The sequence below is a fragment of the Acipenser ruthenus genome, chromosome 39 (assembly GCF_902713425.1).
Source record: "Acipenser ruthenus chromosome 39, fAciRut3.2 maternal haplotype, whole genome shotgun sequence".
In the NCBI taxonomy this organism is placed as follows: Eukaryota; Metazoa; Chordata; class Actinopteri; order Acipenseriformes; family Acipenseridae; genus Acipenser; species Acipenser ruthenus.
Genome location: NC_081227.1, coordinates 10,020,181 through 10,044,285, shown reverse-complemented (window position 1 = coordinate 10,044,285; position 24,105 = coordinate 10,020,181). Strand labels below are relative to the sequence as shown.

General features: G+C 51.0%; 1 protein-coding gene across 1 annotated transcript; it reads right to left on the bottom strand.

The window, feature by feature from the left end:
* Window positions 1-848: 848 nt before the first annotated feature.
* Window positions 849-23,896, bottom strand: LOC117968837 (serine protease FAM111A-like). Its single transcript, XM_059009737.1, has 4 exons — window positions 23,478-23,896; window positions 22,609-22,740; window positions 3,323-3,389; window positions 849-3,113 (listed from the first exon to the last, which is right to left on the bottom strand). The coding sequence occupies exons 2-4, from the start codon at window positions 22,683-22,685 to the stop codon at window positions 1,116-1,118; spliced, it is 2,142 nt and encodes a 713-aa protein (XP_058865720.1). The 5' UTR covers window positions 22,686-22,740; window positions 23,478-23,896; the 3' UTR covers window positions 849-1,115.
* Between the last annotated feature and the right edge of the window lie 209 nt (window positions 23,897-24,105).

Below are 24,105 nucleotides of genomic sequence, written 5' to 3'. Positions count from 1 at the left end.
GAAATTACACTTCAGGATCTCATTACAATGTACTGTCTTGCACTTACACTAGCATTTAATTGATGTGTCATTTCACATTTATTGAATTTCAGTTTTATTCATTATTTTCTTGTATTTATTTTCTTTTTTTTTTATTTGAAATTGCCAATTATTTTTACCCCATTTTCTCCCAATTTGGAATATCCAATTGTTTAAGACCTTGTCTCAGCGCTGCTGCTGCAACTCCTCTATCGACTCGGGAGAGACGAAGACAAGCGCGCTCAAGCAAGCAAGCGTCCTCCGAAGCCAAATTCCTCTTTTCAACCAGACCTGTCACGTCGGAGGAAACGCAGTTCCGCCAGCAACTCGGCCAACTCGCAGGCAGGCAGGCGCCCGGCTACCACAGGAGTCTCTGGTGCAGCGCAGTGGTGAGACAAGGATTACCCTGCCGACCTAAACCCTCCCAACCCCGGCAGCGCTCGGCCAATTGAGACTCCCGGCCTCAGTCGGCGATGGCATAGCCTGGATTGGAACCAGCAATCTCCATGCTGTAGGGTGCATCCTGCACTTCCGGTGAAGTGCCTTGCCACACGGAAGCCCCAATTTCTTGTATTTCTATAGCGCTTTTCATACAGATGTATCGCAAAACACTGTACAATACATAACAGAAAAACATAAGTAAGAGTCCCCAGACACATTCTCTACCAAAACACATTGAAATTACACAAAATGAAATGTTTAAAAAATAGCATAAGTTATATTAAAATCACTAAGATAATTTAAAACAAAAATGTAGATCAATTAAACTTAATTAGCTTCATTGTGTGTGTGTGCGTGTAGAATATATATATATATATATATATATATATATATATATATATATATATATATATATATATATATATAAATAAAATAAATGTTTTCCCACTTTGAAAAGTTACATCACATATTAGGATATTGAAAAAATGAAAGGGAGGGGATGGTTAAAATGCTTTACCAGTAAAACTAGGCATCGATATGAACATAGGCAGACCATCATAGGACAGCGTTATAGGAAGCAGAAACGCTAGGTGTTGGCTTCACAAATTAAAGGAGTGATCCTGTATGCCACTAGATCAATTTCAACACCCCCAAGGCTACACTCGTGGCAGATCAGTCTGTTTTTCTGCATTCTTCTTGCATTCAATAAGCAGGGTACCTAGTTTACTGCTTTTGTTGGACAGAGACTCCAGCAGCGTGTAGCATTGCGGAAAGGATTGCAAGCAGTCTTTTAAGATTGTCCTTATCCTTGAATGACGGCATGCATATTCTACCAGTGGCTTCAGAACAGATCTGAACAATTGTTTCTCAAGAGAGATTCTGCACATTTCCTGTAGCAAGGGGGCAGCTATTTCGTGCTGCAGCATGCTTTGAAGAATAGCCGTCATGTGGATGCCATACTCTATCACACTTTCTGTTTTGCCCGAGTCCAGTTTGTATGCATACCCTCCCTGTTGCATGGCTACCAGCTGATGTTGGGCATTGAAGACCGGAGACCCAGAAGAGCCATGGTAAAAACAGGTGTCGTAAAACAATCGCCTTCTGTCTTGCAGCATCTCAAAAGAGTAGACGCTAAGTGCCTGATAAAATCTTTCATTTTCGATTTTATCTAGTGTTTTAGAATGGCAGGCAATGTGCTCTTGTGCTTTGGCTTTGCAGTTCTCAGCCTTTATAATGGAACACAGATCAATTAACTTTACTCTACCTTCTGGGTGACCAATGATACAAATCCCTCCACTTGTCTGAGGAACGGCAAGTATATCAATCAGCGCTGGGGGGAGTGGAGGGTGCTCCTGGGATAGATCAAGCTCGAGTAAAGCATAGTCAATGCTTCTGTCATGAGCAACTAGCTGCTTTACATAGAAAACCTCACACTCAGCCTTTTTTATTAGCTTTTCATATTTAAAGGTTACAAAAACTTTTGTAATGAGCTCTGGCTCATATTGTGAGTTTATCATGCATTTATCCAAGACGTGGGCACATGTTAAAATGCAATTCCCAATGAAACGGAAACCTGTGCCCTGATCTACTGTGCCATCTCTTGCTGGTACAGTGATGAAGCAGACAGATTCACTGAGTTCGGTCTGCCTTCTTATGGTGTGAATCTCAGTAAATATCTCTGTGTTTTTACCAAACTCCTGTCTCAGCAGCTCCCTGATCGGTCGATTATCTTTGGTCTCTTTCTTTCTTTCTTTCATTAACTTAATAAGATCATCCATTTGAGATCTGAGGATCCTGCACACTTCTTCAGTGTCAGGTAGGCGGTATACTTTACCTGTACCTCTAGCTGTTCTGGCAGGCTGGGAATCCCCATTACCTGAACTGGGAGGCTGTGAATCTCCAGCAGTTGTACTGGTAGACTGAGGTTCACCAGTAGCTATACTGGGAGCCTGATGATCAGCAGTAGCCTTATTGCTCAGCCCTGTGTTACAGAGCACCTGCTGACTGGCTGGTGCATCTTCATTTGAAACAATCAGTGTGAACTTCCTCTTATCCAGACTATCCACAGAAACATGCATTTCAACATTTCTATTAGTATCAACTTCACTCAGTTGACACCTCTTTTTGAAAACCACGTCCTCAAATCTGCCATCCCTGTGCAAAGCCTGCAGAACTGTCTCCCCCTTAAAGGCATAAACGCACAGCTTTCCACCCTGTTGGTTAACGTGATTGTTTTTCACGATTTTTCTGTTTCCTCTTCCTTTGGGCTCTATGTAAAAAACTATGTGTTTTGCTCTTTGAGGTGTGTTTGGATCCCTACCCCGACTACTCCCTTCCTCGCCTGCAATGAATTCAGTTTTAAAACACTCTTGGTTGGTTATAAAACTGCAGGGCAGGTGGAGAGGAACAATTCCAGTCAAGAATCTCTGCCCAGTGATCAGCAGCTGGTTTTTCTTTTTGTTTCTCTTCAGCTTTTCTAACGTCAAATTTTTGTTCAAGACATCCGACAGGGTTTCGTCATCATAAAAGCTTTCTTCGCTTAAAGAATTGTCTGGAAGACGAATTGTGAACGATCCCTTGGTCTGGCTTCTGGTCAGTTTGGATGGAGAAGATTCCCCGTCATCCGTGCAAAGTGGTGTCTCTTCAGTCTCAGGCTTGCGAAGAGAAAAGACCAAAACCGAGCATTAGAAAACAATAATCCGTGCTACTTACCTCTCATTAGCTTTATTAACATTATCACTGCCCCCCTTTTTAACTATTGGTATTTATTAGAGGCCCCCAGTATTGCATAACTATGACTGAAAATGACCATGCATGTATGAAACTAACACACATTGTAATCTTTGATTATTTTGTAACTTACTTTAATATCCGGTGCAGGGCTGGCTGTAGCTCTCTGCTCTGTGGAGTCCAGCCTCTCTGCTGGTGATCTTTTAAAGAAAGAGAAACAGGACTTTAATCTGCTGTTTAAACTCTCTCTCCCCACACTCTTGCCTTTCTGTGCTTAAAATACATGTTACCAGGTGTGTTAGCTGCACTCCTGGTGTTTTCTGGGAAACTTTTTTTTTTTTTTTTTAAACCTGTGATACCTTTTTTACCTGCACTTTCCCACACTGTTAAATATCCCAATCAATCATGGCTTTGCATACATCCACTATATATCATATTTCCCTCTCACTTTACCACAATATACAGTATTATGTATATTATCGTACACTTAAATTCAATATTTTATAAGAACATAAGAAAGTTTCCAAACGAGAGGAGGCCATTCAGCCCATCTTGCTCGTTTGGTTGTTAGTAGCTTATTGATCCCAGAATCTCATCAAGCAGCTTCTTGAAGGATCCCAGGGTGTCAGCTTCAACAACATTACTGGGGAGTTGGTTCCATACCCTCACAATTCTCTGTGTAAAAAAAGTGCCTCCTATTTTCTATTCAGAATGCCCCTTTATCTAATCTCCATTTGTGACCCCTGGTCCTTGTTTCTTTTTTCAGGTCAAAAAAGTCCCCTGGGTTGACATTGTCTATACCTTTTAGGATTTTGAATGTTTGAATCAGATCGCTGCGTAGTCTTCTTTGTTCAAGACTGAATAAATTCAATTCTTTTAGCCTGTCTGTATATGACATGCCTTTTACACCCGGGATAATTCTGGTTGCTGCTCTTTGCACTCTTTCTAGAGCAGCAATATCCTTTTTGTAACGAGGTGACCAGAACTGAACACAATATTCTTGGCGAGGTCTTACTAATGCATTGTAAAGTTTTAACATTACTTCCCTTGATTTAAATTCTACACTTCTCACAGTATATCCGAGCATCTTGTTAGCCTTTTTTCTAGCTTCCCCACATTGTCTAGATGAAGACATTTCTGAGTCAACATAAACTCCTAGGTCTTTTTCTTTTTCCTTCTGCAATTTCACTATCTCCCATATGATATTTATAATGCACATTTTTATTGCCTGCATGCAAAACTTTACGCTTTTCTCTATTAAATGTCATTTGCCACGTGTCTGCCCAGTTCTGAATGCTGTCTAGATCATTTTGAATGACCTTTGCTGCTGCAACAGTGTTTGCCACTCCTCCGATTATCATGATAGTAGCGGTTATTCTTCAATTACTTTAACTAAAAAAAAAATAAGAAGTTCTGTCTTTTTTCTCTGTGGGAGATGGTCTGCAACACAAGGAAGCAACAGACTTTAAAAAAGAGCAAGATTCTAGCAAGAATGAAAAAACTTACCGGCACACAGGTGGAAGAAAAATAATCTTAATGAAACTGTCCTTATTACCATCATTAATAGTATATTTAAGTCAAAATGGGACTGCAAGCTTTTTTCCTCCTCCTGCTTTATTTACACATTTTATTTATTTAAATGTACTTGGAAACAGTACATAATTACAAATTATGAAGCATCTATATTTCTTTCAATGCATTTAAAGTACTTGCTTTACACACATACTGCTAACTGTTTGAAAAAGAATTGAGAATAGTCTGCAAAATAAATAAATCATTTTGTACTATACAACCTGTAAGTATAGACTAGAGCAGTATGGGCATGGTGTTCTTTATACATATCCCTTTGTTTATTCATTTTTGTCGTTATTTAATTTTTAAATTTAAGAAAACATTTCAATACCGTTATCAACTTTACCCGAGGTAGCCTGTTTTTCTGGTGGCATAAACGTGTACATTTTAATGAACGTATTGAATATTGTTAAATATGAATTATATAACAGTTCAACAGTCCATAACTCCAAAGCAGCGCAAACTGTATCCAGTCAGATTTCTTCAATGTGCACAATGTATTTACAAGCTTTTTTTTTTTTTTTTTTTAACACAGTGAAGCATTTTCAAATCTGATTGGCTGGTAGGATGGGACCAGCAAATCAGATGCTGGTTAACACGGGCAGGAAAAGAAGAGCATGTCCACTGCTTGTCTGTGGCAGAAATACTGTAAATAGCAAGGCAGGGCGTTCGGTGCAGTTTCGTTGATAAACTTAAATAATGTTATTAACTGTGCGTGTTACAAAAACGTGATTATTGAATCGATTATCCCGTATTTATATCGATGTATACAATGAGGAATGGAATCGATGGAAACGTGTTTTTGATTTAATCGTAGCAGCCCCAGTACACACCGATGATTCTACTTTTATTTGGAGAGAAAAGCATCGGTTCTGCTTCCAGCCATGTGACTATCGTCTAACGATTATCGAATAATTAAAACATGTTCACGAATATTCATAATCATGATATATCGCACTAGCGAAAAATTGTTTCATCCCGAGGTGTGAAATAACCCAGCTAGTAAAAGGAGTTTTCCGAGGAAAGCCGAATAGATGGACGGAGTAGCAGCGTTTTATGAACGCAAAAGAGTTGTTGGCACTGGCATTATCCTGCCAGTTTGGACCACACACCTGACCACTAACCTGGGAGAGGGACATAAAAGTATCCCGTATTGGACTCTGAAGCACTTTGAAGAATGGACTTACGATGGCAAAGCTCCTGAAGAAGAACAGGGAAACAGCTGTGTACTCTGTGACAGCAAGGGATTTGAAACATGTCAAGGAGATTATACAGGACCATTACCGGCCACTGACAGAGCTAGCTTTGAAAACTGGCTTCATACACAACCATTATTGTCCCAAGAAAGAAAACTAAGGATGGAAACCAAAAGTAATGAAAACGTAGCAGAAAAACAGAAAAGGACACAGCAAGTAATGACTAAGAAAGCTGGAAAAGAATTCTGTAGGGGAAACAGAAGGCAACAACAAAAGCTGGGATCCCAGCATAATGCTGAAGAGATAAATATAGATCTAACAATATTCGACAGGACTGAAGAAGGAATAGGAGAGGGGTAGATATAACAACCCTTGAAGTGGCTGGAGAAAGCTGGAAAGAAATACAAAAGTGAAAATTTACAGGAAATTAGCTGATAATAACAACCCCTATTTGAACTTAACACACACAGTAGAGACCTTTAAAATTGAAGATAAAGTGGAGGGTGTGGAGCGCCATCGCGTACAGGGTTCTCCTCGACATGGAACGAAGGAGGGTCAAGGAGAACTGCGAGGTCCTGCTCAGGTGATTCTCGAGGAGAGGCTGAGGGGGAGCCCGGTCCTTTGGTTTGATCAGCAGGACCGGAGAGCCAGGGGTAGGGAGGGACGATGGCTCCCCGGTCCTGAGGACCCCCTCGAGATACCCGACAGAGTCTGGGTGCAAAGCTGCTTTGCACTCCCGGATTGCTCGATTCCAACGCCTGCGCACCTAGATGGGGGTTGTGCAGCAGGGGCTCCAGGAGGAATTCCTCCCCCTCGGTCGGAACCGCGTCTCGGCCGATGTCGAACATGCTCCGGGTCTTGAGCAGGTCCCTGTAAAAGACCGGCAGCTCGGGGAGACGGATCCCCGGGAGGTCGAGCCAGAACAGCTGCCGGTCGTAGCCCAAGCGGTGCAGCTGGCGCAGGAGGAGGGAGGCCAGCGCGCACCACTGCGGGGCCGGGTCTGCATACAGGTATCTCTGCAGGGTCTGGAGGCGGAAGGTGTGCACCTGAGTCCTGATGCACACCAACCCTTGTCCCCCCTCGGCCAGAGGGAGGCTCAGCACCCCCGCAGAGACCCAATGCTTTCCGGCCCAGAAGAAGTCCGTCAGCTTCCTCTGGACCCTGGCCACAAACTCAGGGGGCGGGCTCAGGACGGTGAGTCGATGCCAGAGCATCGACGCCACCAGTTGGTTGATGACCAGAGCCCTGCCCCTGAAGGAAAGCACTTTCAGCAGACCCGACCACGACCTCAGTCTCGCAGCAACCTTCTCCTCCAACTCCACCCAGTTGGCTGCGACCGAGGTCTCCGCGGGGCTCAGGTGGACTCCTAGGTATTTGAAGCTGTCCGCGCTCCACTGGAATTGCTGGAGCGCGGCAGGGAGGGAGTCCACCCGCCAGGGGCCTACCAACAACCCGGAGCATTTGGTGCAGTTGATCTTGGCAGAGGACGCGGCAGAGTAAACGCTCTGGCAGCTCCGCATCCTCTCCAGATTGACCGGATCGGAGGCCACAAGGAGCATGTCGTCGGCGTAAGCCGAAAGGACCACCCTCGTATCCGGCGCGCCGAGCGCCATCCCCGTGAGCCTCCTGCGAAGGAGGCAGAGGAAGGGCTCGATGCACAGCGCGTACAGTTGTCCGGACAGAGGGCAGCCTTGACGTACTCCTCTCCTGAAGGCGAGGGGCGCGGTCAGGGACCAGTTCACCTTCAACAGGCACTCGGCAGAGGCGTACAGCATTCGGAAGAGGCCGACGAACTTCGGCCCGCATCCGAATGCTCGCAGGGTTCCAAAGAGATACTCGTGATCCACCCGGTCGAACGCCTTCTCTTGGTCGAGAGACAAGAAGGCGACCGACCGACCGGTCCCCTTGCAGTAGTGCAGCAGGTCCCGAACCAGGAAGATGTTGTCGAAGATCGTCCGGTTCGGGACCGTGTAGGACTGGTCGGGGTGGATCACGTCTGCCATCACGGACTTGAGCCTCAGGGAGGCGGCCTTGGCCACGATTTTGTAGTCCGTGCACAGCAGCGAGACCGGGCGCCAGTTCTTAAGGCAGCGGAGATCCCCCTTCTTGGGCAGCAGCGTGATCACCGCTCGCCTCATCGAAAGGGGCATCTCCCCGGTCTCGGAGGCTTCCGCCAGGACTCGAGCAAAGGCGGGCCCCAGCAAGTCCCAAAACTTTCTGAAGAACTCCACGGTCAGCCCGTTGATGCCCGGCGATTTGTTGTAGGGCATCAGACTGAGAGCGCCAGAGAGCTCGGCCAGGGTCAGTCGGCCCTCAAACTCTTCCCTGACGCCCTCGCCGACCGTGGGAAGCCCGTCCCAAAGAACCCTGCATGTGTCGGAGTCGACGGGATCCGGAGAGAAGAGGTCAGAGTAAAAGGCTCTGGCCCTCTCGTTCACGCTCTCCGGATCCGTCAGAAGGGAGCCGTCGTCTGCCAGAAGGCAGGTGATGTTCCTGCGGTCTCCCTTCTTTTTCTCCAATGCGTAGAAGAAGTGTGAGCCGCGGTCCATCTCCCGAAGGAACCGGATCCGCGAGCGCACAAACGGCCCCCGGGACCGCTGGAGCTGCAGGTCCCGCAGGGTGCTCTTCTTCTCTTCGTACGCGCTCTGCTCGAGTTGGTCCCCGCGAGCCAGGCGGCTCTCCAGATCGAGCAGCTCCCTTTCCAGCCGCTCGATCCGTGAGTCCCTCCGCCTGCTCGCGCCCCTCGTGTACTCCTGACAGAAGATCTTGAGCTGCGCTTTCCCCACGTCCCACCACTGACGCCACATGGGGAAGCGAGATCGTCTGCCGTGCCAGACCGTCCAAAAGTCCCGGAAAGACCGCTCAAAGCGCTCGTCCTCCAACAAGGCATTGTTAAAGTGCCAGTAGGCGGAGGCATGCGCGACTGGCACCAGGGCCACCGCCACGGCCACCAGGGTGTGGTCCGTGAACGGTGCCGGCCTTATGTCGGAGGAGCGAACGCAGTGAGCGTGGTTCCTGGTGACGTAGAACCGGTCGATCCGGGACTGAGACACCCGCCCCTCCCTCACCCTGGTGAAGGCGGGGACGTCTGGGTGATGCCAACGCCAGATGTCGACCAGAGAGAGCTGAGCGGTCAGTTCTCTCAGAGCTGCCGACAAGAGAAGGTAGTGTTCTTGCCCCCCCACCCTGTCCGCGGCCTCGAGGGTGCAGTTGAAATCACCCCCGAGGACCACGCACTCGTCGGCGCTGATGTTGTTCATGTAGGTCGACATCTGGCGAAAGAACTGGACCCTCGCCGGACCCGTGGACGGCGCGTACACGTTCACCAGGTGAACGATACTGTCGCCGTCCCGGATCCGGTGGTGTAACAGACGGCCCGGCTCGACGTCTACCACATCGAGTACCGTGGGAAGAAAGGACCCGGAGAAGAGCGTCGCCACCCCACAAGAGGTGCCGGTGAGATGGCTGAATGACACTCTCCCCCCCCAACTCCAGAAGCCAGTTGGCTTCCGCCTATGGGGTCGTGTGGGTTTCCTGCAGGAAGCACACAGAGTAACCCCCTTTTTTCAGGTAGGAGATTACCTGGGCCCTGCGTAAAGGGTCCCTACACCCGTTGACGTTCACGGTACCGATATGATACATGATCTTCTGTCAGGAGTTGTCGGTGACACTCACGGGAGATCCTGAGTTCTCCCGAAGCTCACCAACTGGTCGTGTAACTTGCAGGCCCGAATGTGCACGTTCGAGCCCGAAGTTTTATTGGCGTGGCTGGCCCTGAGGAAGGACCTCACACCTTTCGGGTCCTTCCCCTTCCTCCGCATCAGTCACCGGGACCGCCTCAGGCGATGTTTCCCCCCCGACGGCCGCGCAAGGGCCGGAGCCCTCGTTGCTGCCGGAAAGGGAAGCCCGAGGCGGTTGGTCTTTCAGGGGCTCCTCCCGCGCCCCCTCGGTGACTGGAACCGGTCCCTCGATGCTGGGTCGGGGACCGGTTTCTTGGCCCCGTTGCACTTCGGGGAGGGGATCTACCGCGAGGGCACCACCTTCTGCCCTCTCTGGTTCTTCCCCTCCCTTCCGCTTCCGAGACCAATGTAAGCGCGGGCTCCGCAGAGCCCACCGCTGCCTCAGGGGGTGTTTCCTTCTCCCCCTCCGCGGCAGCACAAGGGCCGAAACCCCCGTCGCCGCAAGAGAGGGAAGCCTGAGGCAGCTCTTGTTCTTGGGGGGGCTCTTCTCCCCCCCCCTCCGACCCCTCGGCAGGGGTCGTTTGCATGGGCTCCGCATTGTCTGCGGAGCCCACGCCTGCCTCGGGAGCCCGAGGCAGCTCTTGTTCTGTGAGGGGTAGTTCTTCCTCCCCCTCCGACCCCTCGGTGGGGGTCGCCTGCATGGGCTCTGCTTTATCCGCGGAGCCCACGCCTGCCTCGGGAGCTGGTTCCGCCGCCCTCTCCTCGGCAACACAGGGTTCAGGACCCGTGTCGCCGTCGGAGGAAGGCGGTGCCCGAGGCAGCTGCTCTTTCGGGGGCCCCTCCTGCGCCCCCTCGGCGACCTCCCCTGCGGCCGGCTCCTCGATGGTGGAATCGGGGCCGGCTTCCGAGGTCTGTTGTGTGACGGGGAGGAGATCTACCCGAAGGGCTCCATCTGCCCTCGCGGGTTCCTCCCTCCCCTTTGGCCTCTCGGCGGGGGCCTCTTCCATGGGCTCCGCTGCTTCTTCCGCGGAGCCCCGGACCGCCTCGGGGGATGGATCCGTCACCCACTCCGCGGCATTACGAGGACCGGGGCCCTTATTGCCGGCAGAGGGGGGACGCCGAGGCGGTCGCTTCGGTTTTTGGGGGCCCTCTTTCGCCCCCCCGGGGACCACCACCGTGAGGCCGGTACGTGTGCACGCGCCTGCGCCTTCCTCTTCCCCCTGAGGCTGCCGGAGGCTGTCCCCTGCCCTGCCACGGCGACGGGGAGCCCACCTCCAGCAGCGCTTCTCTCCTCACCCTCTGTGGGGTTGAGGTGCTTGGTTTTACAGGCGGCTTTGCCACCCTGCCTCGCAGGGGGTGCCGTCGAGGGAGTCCCTTTCTCTGGGACTCCCCCTGACCCACCGCCAGATGGTGCGGCGGTGGGCTTCGTCTCCCCCCGCTTGGCCTCCCCGGTGGACCTGACCGGCGGGTGACCGCGGTCCATTCGGCGGCCCTCTCCCCCGGCACACTTTCAGGAGGCGCGGAGGGTCCGGCCACCTCGGGTGCTTTCTCTCCCTTTCCCCCCTCAGATGTTCCTGGGAGGGGGGCGGGTGCCTTTTTGCCCCCCTCTGTGGGCCTCTTGGAGGGCCCTGGGGGCGAGGTGGACTCGGAGGGGCGCGGTGCGGGCGCAGGTGGCTTTGCGCCCTGCTGGAGCTTGGGGCACCTCTTTTTCTGGTGCCCCAGCTCCTTGCAGTGGTAGCACCGCACCTCCTCCGAGGAGAAAAAGATTACGTAATTGGTCCCCTCGAAGGGGACCACGAAACTGCCCTCCACCATCTCCCGACCGGCCAGGTGGATGGTCACCTGGCGGCGGAAGGACAGGATGTGGCGGAGGGCCTGGTCCTTGCAGCCCAGGGGGATGGGGTGGATGGCCGTCTTGATCTCCCCCAGGGCTTGCAGGTGGGGCATGAGCAGGGCATCCTGTATGAAAGGTGGCACATTCGACAGGATGACCCTGCTGCCCAGCCCCGCGAGGGGCTCAATGGGGACAAACACGCCCCCCACGCTGAGACCCCTCTCGATCGCGGTGTTCGCGGCGGCCTCCGATTTTAGGAAAAACACAGCTTTCCCGTACATTTTGGAGGCCGCCACGATTGCAGCTGGTCCCACGGCCTTCGCCATGGCCTTGACGAAGCCCTCGATCGAGAGGGAGTCTCGCAGGAGGCACCTGACCCCGTGCCTCCTGGTGATGTTCTTGAATGGGGGGGCCGCTTTGCTCGCAGCCGCCTTTGCCCATTCTTTGGGGGGCTGTTGTGTCTGCCCGCTCATTTTTATTTATTTTATTTATTACTTTTATTTAGTGTTTTGTTTTATTTATTTCGTGTTTATTTTCAAAAAAACAAACAAAACACACACACACACACACACAGAAGACAGACACACCCCTGCACTGCAAAACAGTTACCAGCGCAGGGGTACACAAAAGAAACAAGCAAATGTATTTATTTATTTATTTTTGAAACAAAGAAATAAAATAAAATAAAGTACAAACACGCACCCCTGCACTCCAATAGCACAGGGGCACAAAATAAAAATCAAAACCAAACAAAAGATGATTTTTTTTTTTTTTTTTTTTTTTTTAATTTTTTTTTTAATAAATAAACAAATACAGATCACACACCCCTGCACTCCAATAGTGCAGAGGTAAAAGAAAAATTCAAAAATAAATCAAAGTTTAAAACTAAAAAAAATAGTTTCAAACTTAAATGAAAATCAAAAAACCAAACTAAGGGCAAACAAAGGAGCACATGGCCTGTGTTCCTTGCCTGCCCTTCCCCCACTCTGCACAAGGCAGAAGCAGGGGATTAAAACAAAAGGATTTTTAAAACAAAAACTAAAACAGTGTAGTGATTAAAAATGATTTTAAAATAAACTAAAGAAAGTGCTATTTAATAAAAAATTTAAAAGCAAAGAAAGAAACTAGTTTACAGGAAGTAGAAATTAAAAGAACAAAACAAACAAAGGAAAAAACAAGCCAAAATGGCCGCCCTCCTACACGTGCAAACAAAGCAAGTGTAGGAGAACAAAAGAAAAAAGAAATAAAATGTGTTCTAAAACAATAAATAAAAAGTTTTATCAACAAAAAATGTGCCCTGCTGCTTTAGAAATAAAATTAAGCAAAAAGATTTGAAAATAAAAAGTTGAAAACACTGTTTTATAAACTCAGAGCAGGAGCTCTCCTCACGCACGTCTGCTCTCGCTCAAGGGTACAGCCTATTTAAGGGCCGATAACAGACTGCGCCGGCCGCCTAGTGGCAGCCGGCGCACCATCTGCCCGAAGGCATCCGGTGAAAAAGATTCAGTGTGGCACCCCCTAATCAAAAGGGGGTGCCAACAAAAAACGGCCGTTAACTAAGCCAGTTTTTTTTTTTTTTTTTTTCAAAATTAAATATTCAAAACAAAGGGGGGGGGGTGGTGCAGAGCACGCCACCCAGAGCCCACTGGTCGACAAAAGCCGTCATGTCGCCAGTGGACTCCGCGTCGGCGTGCTCCAACGCCACCCGGGAACGAAGGAGGGCCCTGAACATGGATCCACAGTCAAAGAGACCCTCCCCGGTGATCTTACGCTTCCTGGTCTTGTAGATGGTAAGTTTGCCAAGAGCCAGGAGCAGATTCACCAGGAGGTCCCTCTTCCTGGTGGAGCCACGAACAGGGTGCCCGAAAATAAAAAGGGTGGGGGAAAAATGCAGCCAGAACTGCAGCAGGAGGTTCTTTAAGAACAAAAAGAACAGCTGCAGCCTGGCGCAAAGGAAATAAATGTGGAACACCGACTCGGACTCGCCGCAGAAAGGGCATGCGGGGTCCGAGTCGGTGAAGTGACGCAGGACCTCTCCTGACGCGAGCGCTCCGTGAAGCACCCTCCATCCCAGGTCCCCAGCGCCTCTGGGGACCAGCGGGGAGTACAAGGCCTCCCACTGGGGACTCTCGCCCTCCGGGGGTTGGAGAGGCTCCCGCCAAGCGGCGTCTCGGCGGGAGACGAGGGCGAGGAAGTGGAGGGTGTGGAGCGCCATCGCGTACAGGGTCCTCCTCGACACGGAACGAAGGGGGGTCGAGGAGAACTGCGAGGTCCAGCTCAGGTGATTCTCGAGGGGAGGCTGAGGGGGAGCCCGATCCTTTGGTTTGATCAGCAGGACCGGAGAGCCGGGGGTAGGGAGGGACGATGGCTCCCCGGTCCTGAGGACCCCCTCGAGATACCCGACAGAGTCTGGGTGCAAAGCTGCTTTGCACTCCCGGATCGCTCGGCGGGCCGTTCTGAGGGTCCCCCGAGTCGCCCTGGCGACCAGCGACTCGGGAGTCAGCCACGCCGAGCATTGGTGATCCAGGAGATCCCAGACTCTGGTCACCTTGGCCGAGATCAACAGGCTCCGCACCGCGGGGGATTCCAACGCCTGCGCACCTAGATGAGGGTTGTGCAGCAGGGGCTCCAGAAGGAATTCCTCCACCTCGGTCGGAACCGCGTCTCGGCCGATGTCGAACATGCTCCGGGTCTTGAGCAGGTCCCTGTAAAAGACCGGCAGCTCGGGGAGACGGATCCCCGGGAGGTCGAGCCAGAACAGCTGCCGGTCGTAGCCCAAGCGGTGCAGCTGGCGCAGGAAGAGGGAGGCCAGCGCGCACCACTGCGGGGCCGGGTCCGCGTACAGGTATCTCTGCAGGGTCTGGAGGCGGAAGGAGTGCACCTGAGTCCTGATGCACACCAACCCTTGTCCCCCCTCGGCCAGAGGGAGGCTCAGCACCCCCGCAGAGACCCAATGCTTTCCGGCCCAGAAGAAGTCCGTCAGCTTCCTCTGGACCCTGGCCACAAACTCAGGGGGCGGGCTCAGGACGGTGAGTCGATGCCAAAGCATCGACGCCACCAGTTGGTTAATCACTAAAGCCCGTCCCCTGAAGGAAAGCACTTTCAGCAGACCCGACCACGACCTCAGTCTCGCAGCAACCTTGTCCTCCAACTCCACCCAGTTGGCTGCGACCGAGGTCTCCGCGGGGCTCAGGTGTTTGAAGCTGTCCGCGCTCCACTGGAACTGCTGGAGCGCGGCAGGGAGGGAGTCCACCCGCCAGGGGCCTACCAACAACCCGGAGCATTTGGTCCAGTTGATCTTGGCAGAGGACGCGGCAGAGTAAACGCTCTGGCAGCTCCGCATCCTCTCCAGATTGACCGGATCGGAGGCCACAAGGAGCATGTCGTCGGCGTAAGCCGACAGGACCACCCTCGTGTCCGGCGCGCCGAGCGCCATCCCCGTGAGCCTCCTGCGAAGGAGGCAGAGGAAGGGCTCGATGCACAGCGCGTACAGTTGTCCGGACAGAGGGCAGCCTTGACGTACTCCTCTCCTGAACGCGAGGGGTGCGGTCAGGGACCAGTTCACCTTCAAAAGGCACTCGGCAGAGGCGTACAGCATTCGGAAGAGGCCGACAAACTTCGGCCCGAATCCGAATGCCCGCAGGGTTCCGAAGAGATACTCGTGATCCACCCGGTCGAACGCCTTCTCTTGGTCAAGAGACAAGAAGGCGACCGACCGACCGGTCCCCCTGCAGTAGTGCAGGAGGTCCCGAACCAGGAAGATGTTATCGAAAATCGTCCGGTTCGGGACCGTGTAGGACTGGTCAGGGTGGATCACGTCTGCCAGCACGGACTTGAGCCTCAAGGAGGCGGCCTTGGCCACGATTTTATAGTCCGTGCATAGCAGCGAGACCGGGCGCCAGTTCTTCAGGCAGCGGAGATCCCCCTTCTTGGGCAGGAGCGTGATCACCGCCCGCCTCATCGAAAGGGGCATCTCCCCGGTCTCGTAGGCTTCCGCCAGGACCCGCGCAAAGGCGGGCCCCAGCAAGTCCCAAAACTTCTTGAAGAACTCCACGGTCAGCCCGTCGATGCCCGGCGATTTGTTATAGGGCATCCGACTGAGGGCGTCGGAGAGCTCGGCCAGGGTCAGCTGGCCCTCGAACTCTTCCCTGACGCCCTCGCTGACCGTGGGAAGCCCATCCCACAGAACCCTGCACGCGTCGGAGTCGACGGGATCTGGAGAGAAGAGGTCAGAGTAAAAGGCTCTGGCCCTCTCGTTCACGCTCTCCGGATCCGTCAGAAGGGAGCCGTCGTCTGCCAGAAGGCAGGTGATGTTCCTGCGGTCTCCCTTCTTTTTCTCCAATGCGTAGAAGAAGTGTGAGCCGCGGTCCATCTCCCGGAGGAACTGGATCCGCGAGCGCACAAACGCCCCCCGGGACCGCTGGAGCTGCAGGTCCCGCAGGGTGCTCTTCTTCTCTATGTACGCGCTCTGCTCGAGTGGGTCCCCGCGAGCCAGGCGGCTCTCCAGATCGAGCAGCTCCCTTTCCAGCCGCTCGATCCGTGAGTCCCTCCGCCTGCTCGCGCCCCTCATGTACTCCTGACAAAAGATCTTGATCTGCGTTTTCCCCACGTCCCACCACTGACGCCACGTGGGGAAGCGAGATCGTCTGCCGTGCCAGACCGTCCAAAAGTCCCGGAAAGACCGCTCAAAGCGCTCGTCCTCCAACAAGGCGTTGTTGAAGTGCCAGTAGGCGGAGGCGTGCCCGACTGGCACCAGGGCCACCGCCACGGCCACCAGGTTGTGGTCCGTGAACGGCGCCGGCCTGATGTCGGAGGAGCAAACGCAGTGAGCGTGGTTCCTGGTGACGTAGAACCTGTCGATCCGGGACTGAGACACCCGCCCCTCCCTCACCCTGGTGAAGGTGAAGGCGGGGACGTCCGGGTGATGCCAACGCCAGATGTCGACCAGAGAGAGCTGAGCGGTCAGCTCTCTCAGAGCTGCCGACGAGAGAGGGTAGTGTTCTTGACCCCCCACCCTGTCCGCGGCCTCGAGGGTGCAGTTGAAATCACCCCCGAGGACCATGCACTCGTCGGCGCTGATGTTGTTCATGTAGGTCGACATCTGGCGAAAGAACTGGACCCTCGCCGGACCCGTGGACGGCGCGTACACGTTCACCAGGTGAACGATACTGTCGCCGTCCCGGATCCGGTGGTGTAACAGACGGCCCGGCTCGACGTCTACCACATCGAGTACCGTGGGAAGAAAGGACCCGGAGAAGAGCGTCGCCACCCCACAGGAGGTGCCGGTGAGACGGCTGAACGACACTCTCCCCCCCCACTCCAGAAGCCAGTTGGCTTCTACTTCTGGAGTCGTGTGGGTTTCCTGCAGGAAGCACACAGAGTAACCCCCTTTCTTCAGGAAGGAGATTACCTGGGCCCTGCAGAAAGGGTCCCTACACCCGTTGACATTTACGGTACCGATGTGATACATGATCCTCTGTCAGGAGTAGTCGGTGACGCTCACGGGAGATCCTGAGTTCTCCCGAAGCTCACCAACTGGTCATGTAACTTGCGGGCCCGAATGTGCACGTTCGAGCCCGAAGTTTTATTGGCGTGGCTGGCCCTGAGGAAGGACCTCACAGAGGTTAGGATCCTCTGGAAGTCCCCCCATTTGTCCAGGGCCAGTTGTACCTTGTCCCTGCGGTGGACGGTGGCCTCCAAGAACTCCAGGAGATCTGCCGCAGGGATGTCAGGGAGAGAGACGGACGGAACCTCCGAGCCCACGCTGCCCGTGGACTCGGTATCCTCCTCCCTCTCCCTCAGCTCTCCATCGCCCCCCTCGCGATGGTAAAGCACAACGCACTCCCGTTGGTGGGTGAGTGCGTTGCGCCTTATTTTGAGCTTCACCGGTCCTCCCTGCGCCCCACCCCCAGGGGACGCGACGGGAGAGACCGGCGGAGGGACCCTCGCGGGGACCGTCTGCACCCTGGATTTCGGGGGCGCAGACGGGCGCTCGGCGTACGCCGCCGAGCCAGATGGTCTCGTCCCCGCTCTGGGTCCCTCCTTTGAGGTCCGAGGCATGGTCTCAGGCCCGTCCTCTTTCCTCGAAGGAAGGGGATCCACCCTCTCGGGTTGTTGTTTCAGGGGCTCCTCCCGCGCCCCCTCGGTGACTGGAACCGGTCCCTCGATGCCGGGTCGGGGACCGGTTTCTTGGCCCCGTTGCACTTCGGGGAGGGGATCTACCTCGAGGGCACCACCTTCTGCCCTCTCTGGTTCTTCCCCTCCCTTCCGCGCTCCGGAGACCAATGTAAGCGCGGGCTCTGCAGAGCCCGCCTCTGCCTCAGGGGGTGTTTCCTCCTCCCCCTCCGTGGCGGCACGAGGGCGGGAACCCCCGTCGCCACAAGAGAGGGAAGCCTGAGGCAGATCTTGTTCTTGGGGGGGCTCTTCTCCCCCCTCCGACCCCTCAGCCGGGGTCGCCTGCATGGGCCCCGCGTTGTTTGCGGAGCCCACGCTTGCCTCGGGGGCCGGATTCGCCTCCTCCCCGGACACGGGAGCCAGAGGCAATTCTTTTTGTGGGAGGGGTGGTTCTTCCCCCCCCTCCGGCTCCTCGGCAGAGGTCGCCTGCATGGGCTCCGCGTTATCTGCGGAGCCCATGCCTGCCTCGGAAGCTGTTTCCGCCGCCCCCTCCTCGGCAACACCGGTTTCAGGACCCGTGTCGCCTTTGGAGGAAGGCGGTGACCGAGGCAGGTGTTCTGTCGGGGGCCCCTCCTGCGCCCCCTCGGCGACCTCCGCTGTGGCCGGCCCCTCGGTGGTAGAGTCGGGGCCGGCTTCCGAGGTCTCTGTAGTGATGGGGAGGGGATCTACCCGAAGGGCTTCACTTGCCCTCACGGGTTCCTCCCTCCCCTTTGGCCTCTCAGCGGGGGCCTCTTCCATGGGCTCCGCTGTTTCTTCACCGGAGCCCTGGACCGCCTCGGGGGATGGATCCTTCTCCCCCTCTGTGGCATTACGAGGGCCGAGGCCCTCATTGCCGGCAGAGGGGGGACGCCGAGGCGGTCGCTTTGGTTTTGGGGGGCCCTCTTTCACCCCCCCAGGGACCCCCACCATGAGGCCGAGACTGCGCCTTCCTCTTCCCCCTGAGGTTGCCGGAGGCTGCCCCCTGCCCTGCCACGGCAACGGGGAGCCCACCTCCGGCAGCAGTTCTCTCCTCACCCTCTGGGGGGAGGAGGTGTTTGGTTTTTCGGGCGGCTTTGCCGCCCTGCCTCGCGGGGGGTGCCGTGGGGGGAGTCTCCTTATCAGGGACTCCCCCAGACCCACCGCCAGATGGTGTGGCGGCGGGCTCCGTCTCCCCCCGCTTGGCCTCCCCCGTGGACCTGGCCGCCACCTTCTTTTTGCGGCGGGCGACCGCGGTCCACTCGGCGGCCTTCTCCCCCCGCGCGCTTTCAGGAGGCGCGGAGGGTCCGGCCGCCTCGGGGGCCTTCTCTCGTTTTCCCCCTCCGGATGTTATTGGGAGGGGGCGGGTACTGTTTTGCCCCCCTTCTCTGTGGGCCTCTTGGAGGGCCCCGGGGGCGAGGTGGACTCGGAGGGGTGCGGTGCGGGCGCGGTTGGCTTTGCGCCCTGCTGGAGCTTGAGGCACCTCTTTTTCTGGTGCCCCAGCTCCTTGCAGTGATAGCACCGCACCTCCTCCGAGGAATAAAAGATGACATAATTGGTCCCCTGAAAGGGGACCACAAAACTGCCCTCCACGGCGTCCCTCCCGGCCAGGTGGATGGTCACCTGGCGTCGGAAGGACAGCACGTGGCGGAGGGGTTGGTCTTTGCACCCTAGGGGGATGGGGTGGATGCCTGTTTTTAACTCCCCTAGGGCCTGAAGATGGGGCTTCAGGAGGTCATCCTTCAAGAATGGCGGGACGTTCGAGAGGACGACCCTGCTGCCCAACCCCTCCAAGGGTTCAATGGGGATATATATCCCCCCGACTGCGAGACCCCTCTCGATAGCCGTGTGCGTGGCGGCCTCAGATTTTAAAAAGAAGACGGCCTTGCCGTACATCTTTGAGGCCGCCACGATGGTTGATGGTCCGACCACCTTGGCCATGGCTTTCACCATGGCCTCTATCGAGAGGGTATCCCTGATGAGGCACCTGACCCCGTGCCTCCTTGTCAAGTTTTTAAAGGGGGCTGCAGCCTCCCCTGCAGCCACCTGTGCCCACTTTTTGGGGGCCTGTGGAGCTTGCCCACTCATTTTTTAAATTTTATTTATTTATTAAAAAACAAACAAACAATAAATCAAAACAAAACAAACCCAATTGCACACCCCTGCACTCCAATATTGCAGGGGCACGCAGAACAGAAAGGTTTTTTTTTTTTTTTTTTTTTTTTTTAATAATAATAATAATTAAATAAACATAAAATAAAACAAACAAACAAAAATTATTTATTTATTTTTAAAACAACAAAAATAAAAATTCACACACACACCACCCCTGCACTCCAATAATGCAGGGGCACACACACACACACAAAGAAAAATAAAACAATCAAAAACACAAAGGGTTTTTTTTTTTTTTTTTTTTAAACAAACAAACGTATTTGTTTATTTTTTAATAAATAAACAAATACAAAATCACACACCCCTGCACTCCAATAGTGCAGGGGTAAAAGAAAAATTCAAAAATAAATCAAAGTTCAAAACTAAAAAAATAGTTTCAAACTTAAAAGAAAATCAAAAACCAAACTAAGGGCAAACAAAGGAGCACATGGCCTGTGCTCCTTGCCTGCCCTTCCCCCACTCTGCACAAGGCAGGAGCAGGGGATTAAAACAAAAGTATTTTTTAAAACAAAAACTAAAACAGTGTAATTATTAAAAATAATTTTAAAATAAACTAAAGAAAGTGCTCTCTAATAAAAAATTAAAAAGCAAATAAATGAAAATAGTTTAAATGAAGTTAAAATTAAAAGAACAAACCAAACAAAGGAAAAAAACAAGCCAAAATGACTTGCAAACAAGCAAGTGTAGGAGAACCAAAGAAAAAAGAAATAAAATGTGTTTTTAAAAAAATAAATAAAAGGTTTTAATTAACAAAAAAGGTGCTCTGCTGCTTTAGAAATAAGAAAAAATCAAAAGATTTGGAAAATAAAAAGTTGAAAACACTGTTTTGTGAACTTTTAGCAGGAGCTCACCTCACACAGGTCTGCTTTCGCTCAAGGGTACAGCAGCAGTGTCCTCCACCTGGGATTGAACCCACAACTCTCCGGTCAAGAGTCCAAAGCCCTAACCACTACTCCACACTGCTGCATAACTGATTAAATTCTAATTGATGAGAATTTTGTGTGCCAGCAAGAGTCAATACATATATTGACATCCTAAAAATATAATACATATACAGTGCCTTGCGAAAGTATTCGGCCCCCTTGAACTTTGCGACCTTTTGCCACATTTCAGGCTTCAAACATAAAGATATGAAACTGTAATTTTTTGTGAAGAATCAACAACAAGTGGGACACAATCATGAAGTGGAACGAAATTTATTGGATATTTCAAACTTTTTTAACAAATAAAAAACTGAAAAATTGGGCGTGCAAAATTATTCAGCCCCTTTACTTTCAGTGCAGCAAACTCTCTCCAGAAGTTCAGTGAGGATCTCTGAATGATCCAATGTTGACCTAAATGACTAATGATGATAAATAGAATCCACCTGTGTGTAATCAAGTCTCCGTATAAATGCACCTGCACTGTGATAGTCTCAGAGGTCCGTTTAAAGCGCAGAGAGCATCATGAAGAACAAGGAACACACCAGGCAGGTCCGAGATACTGTTGTGGAGAAGTTTAAAGCCGGATTTGGATACAAAAAGATTTCCCAAGCTTTAAACATCCGAAGGAGCACTGTGCAAGCGATAATATTGAAATGGAAGGAGTATCAGACCACTGCAAATCTACCAAGACCTGGCCGTCCCTCTAAACTTTCAGCTCATACAAGGAGAAGACTGATCAGAGATGCAGCCAAGAGGCCCATGATCACTCTGGATGAACTGCAGAGATCTACAGCTGAGGTGGGAGACTCTGTCCATAGGACAACAATCAGTCGTATACTGCACAAATCTGGCCTTTATGGAAGAGTGGCAAGAAGAAAGCCATTTCTTAAAGATATCCATAAAAAGTGTCGTTTACAGTTTGCCACAAGCCACCTGGGAGACACACCAAACATGTGGAAGAAGGTGCTCTGGTCAGATGAAACCAAAATCGAACTTTTTGGCAACAATGCAAAACGTTATGTTTGGCGTAAAAGCAACACAGCTCATCACCCTGAACACACCATCCCCACTGTCAAACATGGTGGTGGCAGCATCATGGTTTGGGCCTGCTTTTCTTCAGCAGGGACAGGGAAGATGGTTAAAATTGATGGGAAGATGGATGGAGCCAAATACAGGACCATTCTGGAAGAAAACCTGATGGAGTCTGCAAAAGACCTGAGACTGGGACGGAGATTTGTCTTCCAACAAGACAATGATCCAAAACATAAAGCAAAATCTACAATGGAATGGTTCACAAATAAACATATCCAGGTGTTAGAATGGCCAAGTCAAAGTCCAGACCTGAATCCAATCGAGAATCTGTGGAAAGAACTGAAAACTGCTGTTCACAAATGCTCTCCATCCAACCTCACTGAGCTCGAGCTGTTTTGCAAGGAGGAATGGGCAAAAATTTCAGTCTCTCGATGTGCAAAACTGATAGAGACATACCCCAAGCGACTTACAGCTGTAATCGCAGCAAAAGGTGGCGCTACAAAGTATTAACTTAAGGGGGCTGAATAATTTTGCACGCCCAATTTTTCAGTTTTTTATTTGTTAAAAAAGTTTGAAATATCCAATAAATTTCGTTCCACTTCATGATTGTGTCCCACTTGTTGTTGATTCTTCACAAAAAATTACAGTTTCATATCTTTATGTTTGAAGCCTGAAATGTGGCAAAAGGTCGCAAAGTTCAAGGGGGCCGAATACTTTCGCAAGGCACTGTATGTTGCATGTACCAGTGAATGCCTTTTAAAACTATCAAGCTAGTACTTAAAATAGTTTATTGATTTCTCATAGTGATTAACAGTAAGGTCCTATACTCGGCAGTCAACGGGTGATCCCGAAATTCTGAATACGTGACATTGCCATACCTTGATACCTCCGCACCAGAGCACTTTGGTCTTTTCTTTAAAAAGCTGCTAATACTGGTCTGCTTTTTTCTTGCCATGGTTTTTGCTCCCCGATTGGTGCCGCTGGTCTGGATCGGTCCCAAGTTCTGTGTTCTGAAATGGAAAATATCAAACAAGGAAACCAAAAAGCAAAGACAGGTTCTTCTGTTCTTTTGTATGATTTATTAGCAGACATATCTTTGTTTGGTAATGCACAGCAAACACACAGCTGCTGCTGTTGCCTCCCCAGGTTCATAGTAATAATAATGTTTAATTAATTTAATTATTTAATTTATATAGCTCCTTTCATGAAAGATATCCCAAAGCGCTTACCAGTAGAAAGGCCAATAAAACAACAACAAGGAGGTCACATACAGTATAATTAGTGTTTTCAGTTTTTATTTTTGTCCCTTTTAAACATATTTTCAGGCGATTTTCTTTCTTAATCGAACTCTAATTACCAAAGGGAGATGTTTCTTTTTACCTTCGTATACATCTTGATTGATTTAACAAACGACATGCATTGATCTCACCTGATTCGATTTGAACCTCCATTTTGTTCTGGCACTTATTGCCGAATTCAGCTTACTAACTTCAGTTACTAACTTCAGCTTACTAACTTTAGTTTCTAGTAGTAGTGCTATTAGTTTTTTTTTTATTCTGTCTAATTTAAACAATGTTTCTCTTGATCTGGTATGTAGCAGTTAAAGGCTTAAACTATTAATTAAAGGTTTAAACAAAGGAAGCAAGGTGGAAAATAAAAAAAAAAAACTAGATGCCCTAAATATATAACAAAACAGTTCAACACCCAAACCCTCCCAAAGTGAAACACAGTGAATCACAGTTCTTACCTTTTCTGTCTGGTAATCCGAACCCTGGTCCTGACTCCTGTAGAGTATAAACTCTGACTTCAGACAAGTCCCTTATCCAAGAGATTATTTCAATAGTAATCTGAACTCCTGAACAATATAGACTTTAAATTCAATCTAGTGCCACAGCGAAAAAGGGCCAAAACAGAGATTTCCCAAATAAAGGATGTTTATTGCCACTAATAATATCAAAGAGGGATTCAAAGCAAAAACAAAAATTAAACATACATAATTCAGGATGCAATAATGAATAAGTAATAGAAAAAAAATACTTATAATAGTCCCAACCAATAAAGATAACCAAAAATCCAAAGCACAGTCATGGAATGTATGCAATTGCCAAAGTGTTCAAAAAATAGAAAGAAAATCCAAAAAACACAGAGAAAAAATGGACAAAAAACACAACACGAACGGCCATTCAAAAACTGTAAATCCCAATAGAAAAGGACGAAAAAATGAAATTCATCTCAACCAGACTGCTCTAGTAATTCCAGGTGCTGGTCTCTTTTCATTGTAGCGTGCAGTTTGTAAAATCCTTGGATGCAAACAAACTGCCCAAAACAAGGAACCCCATCCAAAAACAGGGCAATGTTGGTTAGAAATGCCATCT